Source organism: Oncorhynchus mykiss, chromosome 11 (genome assembly GCF_057628025.1).
Source record: "Oncorhynchus mykiss isolate SJ-2025 chromosome 11, ASM5762802v1, whole genome shotgun sequence".
NCBI classification, from domain to species: domain Eukaryota; kingdom Metazoa; phylum Chordata; class Actinopteri; order Salmoniformes; family Salmonidae; genus Oncorhynchus; species Oncorhynchus mykiss.
Window position 1 is genome coordinate 83,192,803 of NC_143032.1, and position 17,743 is coordinate 83,210,545.

At 44.2% G+C, this 17,743-nt stretch overlaps 1 protein-coding gene across 1 annotated transcript in view; it reads left to right on the plus strand.

Moving 5' to 3' along the window:
• Positions 1–8,967: 8,967 nt before the first annotated feature.
• The window catches only part of arl15a (ARF like GTPase 15a), a 130,068-nt gene continuing 121,292 nt past the window's right edge, over positions 8,968–17,743 (plus strand). The window contains exon 1 of the mRNA XM_036936520.2: positions 8,968–9,270. Coding sequence (XP_036792415.1) covers positions 9,217–9,270 — 54 coding nt within the window. The 5' untranslated portion in view covers positions 8,968–9,216. The remainder of the gene's footprint in view (positions 9,271–17,743) is intronic.

Here is a 17,743-nt window from a genome sequence, read left to right on the forward strand (position 1 = left end):
AGTTCATGGACTATCTGGTAATATATTTTCATACTTTGTATTTTCTCTGTTGTTATTGTATTGCTTACATTTGGATGAACAATGACAATGTAATTCTCGCCATCTTCCGCGGCTGTTTATCCTTCTATCACAGGTAACAAAATGATGCCAATACCTTCTTTAGATCAAATCATAATGTATTTGTCACATGCTTCTTAAACAACAGGTGTAGACTAACAGTGAAATGCTTGCTTACGGACCCTTCCCAACACTGCAGAGAGAAAGAAAATAGAGAAATAGCAGAAAGATAAATACACTGAGTAAAGATAACTTGGCTATATATACCAGTACAGAGTCAATGTGTAGGGGTACCAGGTAATAACCTGGCTGTATACACAGGGTACCAGTACAGAGTCAATGTGTAGGGGTACGAGGTAATAACCTGGCTGTATACACAGAGTACCAGTACAGAGTCAATGTGTAGGGGTACGAGGTAATAACTTGGCTATATACACGGGGTACCAGTACTGAGTCGATGTGTAGGGGTACGAGGTAATAACATGGCTATATACAGGGAGTACCAGTACTGAGTCTATATACACAGGGAACGAGGTAATAACTTGGCTATATACACGGGGTACCAGTACTGAGTCAATGTGTAGGGGTACGAGGTAATAACATGGCTATATACACGGGGTACCAGTACTGAGTCGATGTACAGGGGTACGAGGTAATTGAGGTAGATATGTACATATAGGTATGGGTAAAGTGATTGGGAAACAGAATAGATAAGAATAATGATTTTTACCTCTGAGGGTTTAGAGCTTGAGGTGTACAATACAAGTAAGTAGTTGGGAGTGTGGCTAGATGGTACACTGTCCTTCTCTCAGCACCTATCAAAGCTGCAGGCTAAAGTTAAATCTAGACTTGGTTTCCTCTATCGTAATCGCTCTTCTTTCACCCCAGTTGCCAAACTAACCTTGATTCAGATGACCATTCTACCCATGCTAGATTACAGACACGTAATTTATAGATTGGTAGGCAAGGGTGCTCTCGAGCGGCTAGATGTTCTTTACCATTCGGCCATCAGATTTACCACCAATGCTCCTTATAGGACACATCACTGCACTCTATACTCCTCTGTAAACTGGTCATCTCTGTATAACCGTCACAAGACCCACTGGTTGATGCTTATTTATAAAACCCTCTTAGGCCTCACTCCCCCCCTATCTGAGATATCTACTGCAGCCCTCATCCTCCACATACAACACCCGTTTTGCCAGTCACATTCTGGTAAAGGTTCCCAACGCACACACATCCCTGGTTCGGACATCCCACACTTATCTCTTTTCAGTTCGCTGCAGCTAGCGACTGGAACGAGCTGCAACAAACACTCAAACTGGACAGTTTTATCTCCATCTCTTCGTTCAAAGACTCAATCATGGGACACTCTTACTGACAGTTGTGGCTGCTTTGTGTGATGTATTGTTGTCTCTACCTTCTTGCCCTTTGTGCTGTTGTCTGGGCCCAATAATGTTTGTACCCTGTTTTGTGCTTCTACCATGTTGTGTTGCTACCATGTTGTCGTCATGTTATGTTTCTACCATGCTGTGTTGTCATGTGTTGTTGCCATGCTATGTTGTCGTCTTAGGTCTCTCTTTATGTAGTGTTGTGTTGTCTCTCTTCAGGATGTGTGTTTTGTCCTATATTTATTATTTATTTTTATTTTTAATCCCAGGCCCCCATCCCCCCGCAGGAGGCCTTTTGGTAGGCTGTCATTCTAAATAAGAATGAGTTCTTAACTGACTTGCCTAGTTAAATAAAGGCTAAGTAAAGGTGAAATAAAGGTGAAATAAAGGTGAAATAAAGGTTAAGTAAAGATAATAAGCAGCCGTATGTGATGACTCAAAGAGTTGGTGCTAAAAGGGGGTCAATGCAGATTTTCACGGTTGTATGGCTTGGGGGAGTAGAAGCTGTTCAAGGTTCTGTTGGTTCCAGACTTGTTCATCGGTACCGCTTGCAGTGCGGTAGCAGAGAGAACCGTCTATAATTTGGGTGGCTGGAGTGTGACAATTTTTCGGGCCTTCCTCTGACACCGCCTGGCATAGATGTCCTGGTTGGCAGGGAGCTCGGCTCCAGTGATGTATTGGGCCGTACACACTACCCTCTCTAGCGCCTTACCGGTCGGATACCAAGCAGTTGCCATACCAAGTGGGGATTCATCCAGTCAAGATGCTCTCAATGGTGCAGCTGTAGAACTTCTTGAGGATCTAAGGGCCCATGCCGAATCTATTCAGCCCCCGGAGGGGGAAGAGATGTTGTCGTGCCTTCTTCACGACTGTGTTGGTGTGTGTGGACACCAAGGAACTTAAAACCCGCTCCACATGTGGCCTTCCGTTTCCTGTAGTTTTACGATCAGCTCCTTTGTCTTGCAGATGTTGAGGGAGAGGTTGTCGTTCTGTCACCACACTGCCAGGTCACTGACCTCCTCCCAAAATAGGGCTGTCTCATCGTCTTCGGTGATCAGGCCCTACCACCGTCGTGTCGTCAACAAACTTGATGATGGTGTTGGAGTCGTGCGTTGCCACGTAGATAATTATGAGGGCTGCCTTATTTGGGGCGATTTATGTTACACCAGCCCCAATGTTTGAAATCATTTTGTTGCCAGCTGTTTTGTTGCCATACATAAGGAGATACAATTTGAGGAGATACAATTGTATTTTGGTACATTCCTGAACTTACATTGTTGTTACAGGTCGCTAATCGTAATCCTTGTATGGTGTTTCGAGGCTGCTGGCACTCACTTGTCAATCATCCAACAAATGACCCAATTCTGTTTAGGCGATTAGACAGCTAATTACCTAATACTTTATTAATTACTACCAAACCATACTCTGCTGAAATGGTAGCCTACGGTTTAAAAGATGTTGTTAATAAAGTGGGGTTTAATAATAATGTGTTATTTCATCACGAACTGAAGGTTATTTTGGTCTGGCATATTGTTATTGTAAACAAATTATGTATTTATTTTGGGTTGGGCTCTATGTAACAAATAAATAGAGCCATAAACTCAATGACCTGACGAAGGTACGTGGTGGAGCTGGGTCAGGATGGTTGTTAGTGAACGAAGTGGTGGAGCTGGGTCAGGATGGTTGTTAGTGAATGAAGTGGTGGAGCTGGGTCAGGATGGTTGTTAGTGAACGAAGGTATGTGGTGGAGCTGGGTCAGGATGGTTGTTAGTGAATGAAGTGGTGGAGCTGGGTCAGGATGGTTGTTAGTGAATGAAGTGGTGGAGCTGGGTCAGGATGGTTGTTAGTGAATGAAGTGGTGGAGCTGGGTCAGGATGGTTGTTATTGAATGAAGTGGTGGAGCTGGGTCAGGATGGTTGTTATTGAATGAAGTGGTGGAGCTGGGTCAGGATGGTTGTTAGTGAATGAAGTGGTGGAGCTGGGTCAGGATGGTTGTTATTGAATGAAGTGGTGGAGCTGGGTCAGGATGGTTGTTAGTGAATTAAGTGGTGGAGCTGGGTCAGGATGGTTGTTAGTGAATGAATATACGTGGTGGAGCTGGGTCAGGATGGTTGTTAGTGAATGAAGTGGTGGAGCTGGGTCAGGATGGTTGTTAGTGAACGAAGGTACGTGGTGGAGCTGGGTCAGGATGGTTGTTAGTGAATGAAGGTACTTGGTGGAGCTGGGTCAGGATGGTTGTTAGTGAATGAAGTGGTGGAGCTGGGTCAGGATGGTTGTTAGTGAATGAAGGTACTTGGTGGAGCTGGGTCAGGATGGTTGTTAGTGAATGAAGGTACGTGGTGGAGCTGGGTCAGGATGGTTGTTAGTGAATGAAGGTACGTGGTGGAGCTGGGTCAGGATGGTTGTTAGTGAATGACGTGGTGGAGCTGGGTCAGGATGGTTGTTAGTGAATGAAGTGGTGGAGCTGGGTCAGGATGGTTGTTAGTGAATGAAGGTAAGTGGTGGAGCTGGGTCAGGATGGTTGTTAGTGAATGAAGGTACGTGGTGGAGCTGGGTCAGGATGGTTGTTAGTGAATGAAGTGGTGGAGCTGGGTCAGGATGGTTGTTAGTGAATGAAGTGGTGGAGCTGGGTCAGGATGGTTGTTAGTGAATGAAGGTAAGTGGTGGAGCTGGGTCAGGATGGTTGTTAGTGAATGAAGGTACGTGGTGGAGCTGGGTCAGGATGGTTGTTAGTGAATGAAGTGGTGGAGCTGGGTCAGGATGGTTGTTAGTGAATGAAGGTATGTGGTGGAGCTGGGTCAGGATGGTTGTTAGTGAACGAAGGTACGTGGTGGAGCTGGGTCAGGATGGTTGTTAGTGAACGAAGGTACGTGGTGGAGCTGGGTCAGGATGGTTGTTAGTGAATGAAGTGGTGGAGCTGGGTCAGGATGGTTGTTTGTTAGTGAATGAAGTGGTGGAGCTGGGTCAGGATGGTTGTTAGTGAACGAAGGTACGTGGTGGAGCTGGGTCAGGATGGTTGTTTTTTAGTGAATGAAGTGGTGGAGCTTATGAGTGTGCGGGGATATGTTTATTTCATACCAACTTCTTTCGGCACCCCACTAAAGGACGTGTGTTCGATAACACTAGACGACGGGTTAGGCTCTTTTGCCAAGCGTTGTGTGCACTACTGTACTGACCTGCTTTGACAGGATACACTTCAAGGTGGAATTGGTTGTATTGTGCTTTTGGATATTACCTTCCCACATCTCGATGTTGTTGCCTTTATTTCAGCCAGGGTGCAATGCCAACCTGTGACCAGGAGATTAGGGTCTTGGGTTCTTGCCTACATTCTAGGGATGGGTGTTGCTGCTGTAACAGTACAGCGATGTAGGGGAAGCTGTGTAGACAGACAGACAGAAAGACATACAGACAGACAGACATACAGACAGACAGACAGACAGACAGACAGACAGACAGACAGACAGACAGACAGACAGACAGGCAGGCAGGCAGGCAGGCAGGCAGGCAGGCAGGCAGACAGACAGACAGACAGACAGACAGACAGACAGACAGACAGACAGACAGACAGACAGACAGACAGACAGACACACCAGTGCTTAGAGAAGCTTTCCCAGAGAATTACAGTTTTTTTATCGCTTTGGTGCAATTTTCTGCAATTGTCTGTCTGTCTGTCTGTCTGTCTGTCTGTCTGTCTGTCTGTCTGTCTGTCTGTCTGTCTGTCTGTCCGTCTGTCTGTCTGCCTCTCTGCCTCTCTGTCTGTCTGTCTGCCTGTCTGTCTGTCTGTCTGTCTGTCTGTCTGTCTGTCTGTCTGTCTGTCTGCCTCTCTGCCTCTCTGTCTGCCTCTCTGTCTGCCTCTCTGTCTGCCTCTCTGTCTGCCTCTCTGTCTGCCTGCCTGCCTGCCCGCCCGCCCGCCCGCCCGCCCGCCTGTCTCTGTGTATGTGGTAAGTAAAGGAACAGCCACACAGCTGGAACGGAGAGCTTTCTGCTTGTCCTGAAAAAGAAAATCAGGCACTTAATAACCAGCTTACATGCTGGGCACTTTCCCTGGTGTCTCCGCCAGAGACCTGGCACCATCAGTCTGTCTCTCTCAGAGAAAATCAATAAAGGTCCTTCAGACTCACAGCGTTCTGAACTGAACCTCAGCAGGAAGGTAGGCTCAGACTTACAGTAGAGTTTATAACAAGTTCTATAATGCATTATAAGTGCATTATAATGTATTGCCTGCAGGCAATGGAATGGACACTTACTTGGGCACAGATTTCAGTTTAGTGTTTATCAGGCAAAACAAGGTATTGAAAAAGTTTGATCCAAAGTCTTGGTTTAATCTTTGTGATGCTCAATTGTTATCATGCACTGTTTGACTAAAACTGTAGAAAGCGAGGCTTTCCCCCCCAAAAGGACCCAAGTTAATGTTGACCGGAAACATATGTTGACCTGGTAGAATGAGATCATGATGATTGGAGGAACATATTGTCTATCTGTAGTCTACTGTACATGATGGAGGAACTTATTGTCTGTCTGTAGTCTACTGTACATGGTGAGCTGGTACGCACCAAGTTGCACTATGGAAAACGACTGTGATGATTTTTCTACAATATTCACAACATATTGACACAATTACAATCTTTATAGAATAAAAATCTAATTTCATTTTATACATGTAGAAAAACTTATTTGAGTGAACATTAGCAAGCTAGCAGCAGATGAAACCGAATTTGAATTCTCTCCCTGGTTTTAGCTTGCGGCTATCACTCTATCTGCTGGTTTAGGATATTTACTTGCCCATACCAGTAATAAACCTGGCTATGTTTTCGACATATGACACAAACAACATCTGGCTCACTTATTTTGCCAGCTAGAAAGAAATAGCCACAAATTCATTCATAAACGGAGGAAGACGATAGCTAGCTATAGCAAAGGTAACATTATCCTCTGCCTCTACAACAAGAAGCAATTGTGACCACAATGATTCTTTAGATCAAAAATAAACGTTCCCATGGACCATTATCCACAATCCACCCCTCCACAGAAGCCTGGCTCCGGAACTTCTAAAGAAATGCTAACCGATCTGTGATCGGATCCATGACCGGAATGCCACCCGGATCCGTGATCGGATCCATGACCGGAATGCCACCCGGATCCGTGATCGGATCCATGACCAGAATGCCAAACGATCTGTGATCGGATCCATGACCGGAATGCCAAACGATCCGTGATCGGATCCATGACCGGAATGCCACCCGGATCCGTGATCGGATCCATGACCAGAATGCCAAACGATCTGTGATCGGATCCATGACCGGAATGCCAAACGATCCGTGATCGGATCCATGACCGGAATGCCACCCGGATCCGTGATCGGATCCATGACCGGAATGCCACCCGGATCCGTGATCGGATCCATGACCAGAATGCCAAACGATCTGTGATCGGATCCATGACCGGAATGCCAAACGATCCGTGATCGGATCCATGACCGGAATGCCAAGCGATCCGTGATCGGATCCATGACCAGAGTGCCACCCGGATCCGTGATCGGATCCATGACCGAAGCCTTTACGCCTCAATCACACCAACAGCGTCATTGTGTTTTGGTGAAGTCCATTTCCAATGGAACGCTGCGTTAAACCTTTCAGCGTTGCGTTGCAGAGGCAGAGGCAGTTGCAGTGCGTTCTGTGTGGTGCGTTCTGTGTGGTGCGTTGTAGAGGCAGAGGCAGTTGCAGTGCGTTCTGTGTGGTGCGTTTTGTGTGGTGCGTTGCAGAGGCAGTTGCAGTGCGTTCTGTGTGGTGCGTTGCAGAGGCAGTTGCAGTGCGTTCTGTGTGGTGCGTTCTGTGTGGTGCGTTTTCTGTTGCAATGCGTTCTGTGTGGTGCGTACATTGGATTCATCCAACATGTGCATCAAACTGTCTGCGGAGACGGCTTGACAGAAATGGTAGCAAGAAGGTGAATGTTGAACTTTTATTGCGCACCTCCGTCCAGATGACGGCGCATCATTTTGCTCAATGACGCTATCGGTTAGCCCGCACCCAGAGCCACAGATCAACCGAATTACCGCAATGCTCAGACCCCACAAACACCTTGAAAACGACTCTTACCCATAGGCTTGTACTGTCTATGACAGCATCGGCAGTTAGCTACCAACAGCTGGCAGACATGTTTCCATTTGGTTCGTTATATCAGTGCTATTTAGATGGAAGACGTGAGCTAAACGCGGTAGCTCTATAGCTAGCTAATGTTAGCATAGAGGTAAGCAAGCTAGCTCTTTCATTTACACGGTTCACTTCCTTGCCCAGTGATAATGCTCATTGATAATGCTGGTATTGTTGGCTGTTTGAGATGCTTTAGAAGCCACATGAATGGTAGGGACAGCATCCACTTTGAGAAGACCTCTTGCTGAAGCACTCTTTCCATTTGTTGATAGCCGTGGAAGTTCTCAGGGATGAAATGTGCTTCAGCAAGAAGTAGACTTACAATTCGCCGCCTCATTCTCACAAATCTGTTCCACTTTTTACTATATTTTTCATTCAACGTGTGGCACATTGACTGCAGGGCATTGTGGGATTGTTTCCTAAGTTAAAGCTGATTTGGAGAAAATCTCAAAACCAAACTTTTAGAACAACATTACAATATTATAACCATTTATTTAAGTTATTATTATATGCGTTTCTGACGTTCAGAAATAGGTGCTACACTCCCTTTAAGTGGGATGTCGGCTGCATTGATAGACGGAGTTGAGCCGAGAGACAGACACATATATATATATATATATATATATATAGGCAGACAGATATAGAGAGACAGACAGACAGATATATAGACAGACAGACAGACACATATATATATATATATAGGCAGACAGATATATAGACTGACAGACAGACAGATATATAGACTGACAGGCAGGCAGGCAGGCAGGCAGACAGACAGACAGACAGACAGACAGACAGACAGACAGACACATATATATATATAGGCAGACAGATATATAGACTGACAGACAGACAGATATATAGACTGACAGGCAGGCAGACAGACAGACAGACAGACAGACAGACAGACAGACAGACAGACAGACAGACAGACAGACAGACAGACAGACAGACAGACAGACAGACGTATATATAGACAGACGGGCAGACAGACAGAATGCGAGACCAGAACAACATGACGCACGTCAACCCAGTTTGATTGACATCGTGTGGTGAGGGCACTGGTGTGTAAACAGCTGGACAATGTAATTGTCTCTAATCCAATTTGTAGTCTTATTTTGGAGTGTGCTGGTAGGCTAGTTGTTATATCTGAGCCCTTAATCACCATACAGAAGCTATCCTCCTCCTCCTCTTCCTCCTCCTCCTCCTACTAATCTCTGCCTAACAGCTTCATTCTCATTGTTTCTCTTTAGTTTTATGAATGAATATGAAGAGTACTCCTTCCTCCTTTTTCTCCTCTGTGGTTCTGCTCCTCCTCTCCCGTCCCCCTGCTCCTCCTCTCTTACCTCCTGCTCCTCCTCTTCCTCCTGTTTCTCTTCCCTCTCCTCCTCCGGTTTTCAGTTGAAGTTCAAGGAAGATATTAGATGTGTAAACGATTGGCTGGTTCAGGTTCCACACTATGCTGAGCGACGGGTCTCCTGTTGACTTGGTAGTGCGCCGACGATCGTCTCCCTACGCTGTTCACTCCGTCGTCCCTCCTTCCTGCCTGGCCTCATTCAGTAACCTCTCTACCAGCTTGGCTTGTTGTGTTGTCGGGGGTGACGCTGTTGCCGGGGACGATGTCTGAGCACATGCAGCTGTCCTTAGCTCTGTGTAGGATCGGCTTCTATACGGTAAGAAATGTATATACCTCAACCATCGTCATAACAGGTGGTGTGTTGTGAGTGTGGGGGAAGATGTCTGTTACGCGGATGTGCTCTTGTTTTTGTGAGTGTGTGTGTGTGTGTGTGTGTTTATGTGTGTGTTTATGTGTGTGAGAGGGGGGAGATGGTGGGGGTGGGGTTTTCTGTATGCAAGGGGGAGCAGGGAGGGAGCCACTGTTTGGTTTATGAATGGAGATTCACTAAGCAGCTCTCTCTCTCCAGTCCAGTCTTCTGGTATGAATGGAGATTCACTAAGCAGCTCTCTCTCTCCAGTCTAGTCTTCTGGTATGAATGGAGATTCACTAAGCAGCTCTCTCTCCAGTCCAGTCTTCTGGTATGAATGGAGATTCACTAAGCAGCTCTCTCCCCAGTCCAGTCTTCTGGTATGAATGGAGATTCACTAAGCAGCTCTCTCTCCAGTCCAGTCTTCTGGTATGAATGGAGATTCACTAAGCAGCTCTCTCTCCAGTCCAGTCTTCTGGTATGAATGGAGATTCACTAAGCAGCTCTCTCTCCAGTCCAGTCTTCTGGTATGAATGGAAATTCACTAAGCAGCTCTCTCTCCAGTCCAGTCTTCTGGTATGAATGGAGATTCACTAAGCAGCTCTCTCTCCAGTCCAGTCTTCTGGTATGAATGGAGATTCACTAAGCAGCTCTCTCTCCAGTCCAGTGTTCTGGTATGAATGGAGATTCACTAAGCAGCTCTCTCTCCAGTCCAGTCTTCTGGTATGAATGGAGATTCACTAAGCAGCTCTCTCTCCAGTCCAGTCTTCTGGTATGAATGGAAATTCACTAAGCAGCTCTCTCTCCAGTCCAGTCTTCTGGTATGAATGGAAATTCACTAAGCAGCTCTCTCTCCAGTCCAGTCTTCTGGTATGAATGGAGATTCACTAAGCAGCTCTCTCCCCAGTCCAGTCTTCTGGTATGAATGGAGATTCACTAAGCAGCTCTCTCTCTCCAGTCTAGTCTTCTGGTATGAATGGAGATTCACTAAGCAGCTCTCTCTCCAGTCCAGTCTTCTGGTATGAATGGAAATTCACTAAGCAGCTCTCTCCCCAGTCCAGTCTTCTGGTATGAATGGAGATTCACTAAGCAGCTCTCTCTCCAGTCCAGTCTTCTGGTATGAATGGAGATTCACTAAGCAGCTCTCTCTCTCCAGTCTAGTCTTCTGGTATGAATGGAGATTCACTAAGCAGCTCTCTCTCTCCAGTCCAGTCTTCTGGTATGAATGGAGATTCACTAAGCAGCTCTCTCTCCAGTCCAGTCTTCTGGTATGAAGGCGTCAAGATAGGATATAAAGCAGAGTATTAAATGAAGCGGTTTAGCCAATATCTCTGTGCTTATATTGCTGTGAAGATGTTTAAGGCTGAGTTTACACATCTTTTGACCAGTAGTTGGTCTTTTGAACAGATCAGATCAGATCAGATCAGATCAGATCAGATCAGATCCCGCCCCACTATTCCCCCATAACTATCCCCCAGGCCGTTGACTGTAAATGACAATGTGTTCTCAGTCAACTTACCTGGTAAAATAAAAAATAAAAAATAATGGTTAAATAAAAAAATAAAATAATAATAATAATATTTTGCCGAATAATTGGGCAAAAGATCAGAATTGTGTTGCCTGTGTAAACGTAGCCGTAGATATGGTTCCTAAGCCTGAGGCAGATCACATAGCTGAGATCTGAATCAGCTGAGATACTTTACTGAGTGTGGCTTTATGTTTATCTCTCTCTCTCTCTCTCTCTCTCCCCCTGACTGTTCTGAATGCGTCCTATGTGGTGGGAGGCTGATGTCTCCTCAGGATGTGTTTCTTCACTGATTTGATACAGAGCTACATGTAGATGTACTGCGTTGTTGTTTTGTCTTTTGAGAAATGCTTTCAAATCCTTGGAACGGTTAATGGATCGGTGAAGCTGTTGCTTTAAAAAAAAAGTGTTTCTATAGAGGTGATTTGAACCAAAAAATTATACACTTTAATGTATAAAACGTAATGAATAACTTCCTATTGAGTTGCCCCCCCCCCTTTTGCCCTCAGAAGAGCACCAATGTATTGTGGCATGGACTCTGCAAGGTCTCGAAAGCGTTTCCACAGGAATGCTGGTCCATGTTGACTCCAATGCTTTCCCACAGTTGTGTCAAGTTGGCTGGATGTCCTTTTGGGTGGTGGACCATTCTTGATACACACGGGAAACTGTTGAGTGTGAAAAACCCAGCAGCGTTGCAGTTCTTGACTCAAACCGATGCGCCTGGCACCTACTACCGTACCCTGTTCAAAGGCACTTCAATATTTTGTCTTGCCCCCATTCACCCTCTGAATGGCACACAGACACAATCCATGTTTCAGTTGTGTCAAGGCTTAAACAGCATTATTTTGACCTTTGATCCAACTGGATTTAACAAGTGACATCAATAAAGGGATCGTAACTTTTCACCTGGATTCACCTGGTCAGTCTGTGTCATGGAAAGAGCAGGTGTTCCTAATGTTTTGTCCAGTCAGTGTATATGCATGCAGGAAAATATACCATGACTCAACTCGGCGCAAAAGGGAATGAAGAGCTAGTACTTTGTATTTCTTGCTGAGGCATTGTGTGAATTGGCAGGCTTCTCCGACCTGTTATCTTTGTGCAGTATGTTGGCCAAGCCTGTAGCTGCCTACCGTAGTCATTCTGTTGATGTAGTATTTGGGGTCGTTGTGTTTGTTTTTTTTGGTAACGTAGATACTTGCGTCCAACTCTCTTGTTGAAAAATACAATCTAACCTACTTGTTAGATTCCAGTGATGTATTTCAAAATACAGTTGTTTCCCCACACACCCCGACACCCAATCAAACAAGCTACTCTGACCCCCATGTTGTTTCCCAATACAACACCTACCAAAGCCTACTATGAGAAAACGACACTGGCTGCAGGTAGTGAGAGACTCGGCACGCGCCGCGGCCCATTGTCAGACACGTGAGGGCCAATCTAAAGAGGGGCCATGCGTTCTGTGGAAAAAATAATGCACGACCCACCAGCAAAATGTCATTGACCTTCCACTTACAGTTGTATCATTTTCCAGAGAACGCATAGAGCCCGGAGTTCATTAACCTGCTAGACAAAAAAAAAAATATCCCATCATGTTATAGTGACTGCAGATTACTGCTTATCACTTATTAACTATCATTCATTCACATGACTTTATTTTAATAAAATATTTCAGTTGTTGTGTATATTACATTAGTTTTATTTTACGACTGTTTCATTCCAAGTCATCATCTCATCTCTATAGAGCTGCTGTCTGACAAAAATCACTATTTTAGTAGTTCTTCACAGTAAATGAGGTCTACTTTTATGACTGCTGAATACTATCAATCTTAGGTCATGTATTTTCAGGTGGAAATAACTCACAAAGCAACTGCTCTCTTTCCCTCTATCGAGTTCTTCTGCCTCTTCTCTGCGTCTCAGATCGGACAAGATCGGCTTGTAGTTAGTTATTTACCACACTTTCCTGCGCTAAACTATGTAGAACGTTGCCCAGCTGCAAACTGCAACTCCCTACTACATCGCACAGTTCGGTTTGGATGTTGATCTGATTTTATCTTTAGAGAAACTGCGCAAAAATTGAGCTCGCAGAAGAAAAAAAAAGAAAAGAACGAAATGGAATTAAAATAATTTAACCGGAAGTTGGTCAATTAGTTGTTTAAAATTTAAAAAAAAGTTCAGTTGTGCTGAACTGTAGTTAAGGTGACAGACATTCCTAACTCTGATCTATTTATAATGACTAAATGCACTCTAAACAGGACAATGGGAAAGTTAACACTAGTTTAAAATGTAAACTCTTAGGACGTATAGGTGTTCCCCTGGTTAGAAACTGACTGTCTTGCATTCTAAACGCCTGTGTTTAAGTTGTAAAACTGACGTTATAACGTCAATGACTACTCAGTCTACTCAGTCACACAACGACTACTCAGTCGCCGACTACTCAGTCTATTCAGTCGACGACTACTCAGTCTATTCAGTCGACGACTACTCAGTCTACTCAGTCACACAACTACTCAGTCGACGACTACTCAGTCTACTCAGTCACACAACGACTACCCAGTCGCCGACTACTCAGTCTATTCAGTCGACGACTACTCAGTCTATTCAGTCGACGACTACTCAGTCTACTCATTCACACAACGACTACTCAGTCAACTCAGTCACACAACGACTACTCATTCTGAGGTCCTGAGGGCTTTGCAACAGGTTTTCCTCAAGGATCTCTCAGCTCTAGGAAGAGTTTTGGTGGTTCCAAACTTTTTCCATTTCAGAATGATGGAGGCCACTGTGTTCTTGGGGACCTTCAATGCTGCATAATTTTTTTCTGCAGACAATTCCTTCAACGTTATGGCTTGGATTTTGCTCTGACATACACTGTCAACTGTGGGACCTTATATAGACAGGTGTGTACCTTTCCAAATCATGTCCAGTATATTGATTTTACCACAGTTGGACTCCAATCAAGTTGTAGAAACATCTCAAGGATTATCAATGGAAACAATATGCACCTGAGCTCAATTTCAAGTCTCATAGCAAAGGGTCTGAATACTTATGTAAATAAGGTATTTCTGTTTTTATTTTAATACATTTGCAAAAATAAAAAGGAACAGTTTTCACTTTGTCATTATGGTGTATTGTGATGTCATTATGGGGTATTGTGATGTCATTATGGGGTATTCTCATGTCATTATGGGGTATTGTGATGTCATTATGAGGTATCGTGTGGAGATTGATGAGGATAATGTTTGATTTAATGCATTTTAGAATAAGGCTGTAACGTAACAAAATGTGGAAACAGTTAAAGGGGTCTCAATACTTTCCCGAATGCAGTGTGTCGTACAATATTACATGTTCTAGACACGTTTCATATGTCCAGTTTTCTGAGGGTTTCTGATAACATGGTTGCCATGGTTATGTTCTAGACATGTTTCATGGGAACGTTTGCAAGAACCTTTCCTGTGTATCAGTTGTCAGGACGTCGCCTGATGGTCCCAAAGAAACGTTCTCCCCCCAAAAAGTTATTGTTCCATTACACATCAAGCCTGGTTACTGTTGCCGGGTTCAATCAAGGCCCTGATTGGTGGGCCACTGATCCACTAATTTTTCTGCTGGCAGGATTAGGGATACTTACACAGTGCTTTTAACATCGCATTTTCAATTCACATTTGACACATAATTACATTTGTGTATGTACATTTATACAGTCATTATTATTCAACATGTCCTCCTCACCTGGGATTTGAACTCACAACCTCTTGGCTTGACAGTTTTCCAAGCTTCCTGCTATGGCGCTATGTCCGTGTCACGTATCGGCTAATTTGATTTCGATTTAGGCATACTTATTTCAGCAATTTAAGGGGTTTCAGTATAGTTGTGTAATGTTGGTGGGGTATATTATCCTGTTTTAATGATGATACTCCTAAATCACTATGATCAATAACAATCGAGTGTTCATTTAACAGATCTGAGATTTACTTCAAGGTGTATTCCTCCTATTGCTTCCACCTGTGAAGTTGTTTCAGATCTACCCTGCCTAGCGAGGATTTAAACTGGACTGGACATGGTCTAAGTATACTGGTCCATTAAGCACGCCCCTGGAGATATCCCTTATTGGGACAGTAATTAGGGCGTTTGTCATTGGTGCTGAAAAACTCATTTTTAATTAGATCACAGTTTGTTTTTAAATTAATGGAATATCTACGTAGGGGTACAGAGGCCCATTTATCATCAACCATCACTCCTGTGTTCCAATGGCACGTTGTTCTTAGCTATCCAAGTTTATCATTTTTAAAAGGCTAATTGACCAGCCACCCTAGTCATAGACAGTTCTCTCTGCTACCACAAGGCAAGCGGTACTGGAGTGCCAAGTCAAGGTCCAAAAGGCTTCTAAACAGCTTCTACCCCCCAAAGCCATAAGACTCCTGAACATCTAGTCAAATGGCTACCCAGACTGTTCTCATCCCCCCCCCCCCCCCCCCTCCCCTCTCTCCACACCACTGCCACTCTCTGCTGTCTTCTATGCATAGTCACTTCAATAACTCTACCTACATGTTCATACTACCTCAACTAACTGGTGCCCCCACATTGACTCTGTACCGGTACCCCCCTGTATATAGTCTCCAGATTGACTCTGTATCGGTACCCCCCTGTATATAGTCTCCACATTGACTCTGTATCGGTACCCCCTGTATATAGTCTCCAGATTGACTCTGTATCGGTACCCCCTGTATATATTGTTATTTTACTGCTGCTCTTTAATTACCTGTTAATTTTATCTCTTATTCTTATCCAGATTTTTTAAACTTCACTGTCGGTTAGGGGCTTGTATTCAGCATTTCACTGTAAGGTCTACTACACCTGTTGTATTCAGCATTTCACTGTGAGGTCTACTACACTTGTTGTATTCAGCATTTCACTGTGAGGTCTACTACACCTGTTGTATTCAGCATTTCACTGTAAGGTCTACTACACCTGTTGTATTCAGCATTTCACTGTGAGGTCTACTACACTTGTTGTATTCAGCATTTCACTGTGAGGTCTACTACACCTGTTGTATTCAGCATTTCACTGTGAGGTCTACTACACCTGTTGTATTCAGCATTTCACTGTAAGGTCTACTACACCTGTTATATTCGGCATTTCACTGTGAGGTCTACTACACCTGTTGTATTCAGCATTTCACTGTGAGGTCTACTACACCTATTGTATTCAGCATTTCACTGTAAGGTCTACTACTGTCAGGTGCGTGAATGAGGACCCAAAAGCGAATTAACAAAACAGAGTTTCTTTAATGACGAAACACACGTAGGCTCAGATGGACAGGCAGATTCCGACAGGACAGGACAAGGTTAGATGAACAGGCAGATTCCGACAGGACAGGACAAGGTTGCAGCAAACACGACGATAGTCTGGTTCAGGCATGAGAAACACAAACGAGAATCCGACAAAGACAGGAGCAGAAACAGAGAGAGATATAGAGGCCTAATCAGAGGGAAAAAGGGAACAGGTGGGAAAAGGGGTGAACAAGGTAGTTAGAGAAGACAAGGAACAGCTGGGGGAAAGAGGGGAAGAAAAGGTAACCTAATACGACCAGCAGAGGGAGACAGGGTGAAGAGAAAGAACAGGAACAGGACACAACATGACAATACATGACAACTACACCTGTTGTATTCAGCATTTCACTGTAAGGTCTACTACACCTGTTGTATTCAGCATTTCACTGTAAGGTCTACTACACCTGTTGTATTCAGCATTTCACTGTAAGGTCTACTACACCTGTTGTATTCAGCATTTCACTGTAAGGTCTACTACACCTGTTGTATTCAGCATTTCACTGTAAGGTCTACTACACCTGTTGTATTCAGCATTTCACTGTAAGGTCTACTACACCTGTTGTATTCAGCATTTCACTGTAAGGTCTACTACACCTGTTCTATTCAGCATTTCACAGTAAGGTCTACTACACCTGTTGTATTCAGTATTTCACTGTAAGGTCTACTACACCTGTTGTATTCGGCGCATGTGACTAATAAAATGTGATTTGATTTGATGTCGTGGCCGTAATTCATCACCATGCAGTGTTTTAATGTGGAATTGCTAATACATTTAAACAATTCCACAGAACGGACAGAATAAACTAAATCGAACGTCTGGTACATCGAAAATAAGACCTATTTGGGTTTGTAAACCTGAAATGATTAAAAGATTTTTCTCAGTTTGAGGCCTGCTCCAAATGATCTCATTCCCAGTCGCGAGATGCCTGCTCCAAATGATCTCATTCCCAGTCGCGAGATGCCTGCTCCAAATGATCTCATTCCCAGTCGCGAGATGCCTGCTCCAAATGATCTCATTCCCAGTCGCGAGATGCCTGCTCCAAATGATCTCATTCCCAGTCGCGAGATGCCTGCTCCAAATGATCTCATTCCCAGTCGCGAGATGCCTGCTCCAAATGATCTCATTCCCAGTCGCGAGATGCCTGCTCCAAATGATCTCATTCCCAGTCGCGAGATGCCTGCTCCAAATGATCTCATTCCCAGTCGCGAGATGCCTGCTCCAAATGATCTCATTCCCAGTCGCGAGATGCCTGCTCCAAATGATCTCATTCCCAGTCGCGAGATGCCTGCTCCAAATGATCTCATTCCCAGTCGCGAGATGCCTGCTCCAAATGATCTCATTCCCAGTCGCGAGATGCACATCTCTTCGCACGTCACTGGTAACCTTTTTTTTTCATTAGGAAAAATATTCTGTTCTATTTTATTGTTTAAATTACATTATGTTTATTTATTTTTTTAAACTATAAATTAAGTGTCTTGATTGTAATAAGGGCTTGTGAAATAAGAATGCATTGCACATCCATGGGCTTCTACAAGCTAACACCACTGCTGAGGTTATTGCTCTTTTGAAGAATGTGTTCTACGATGT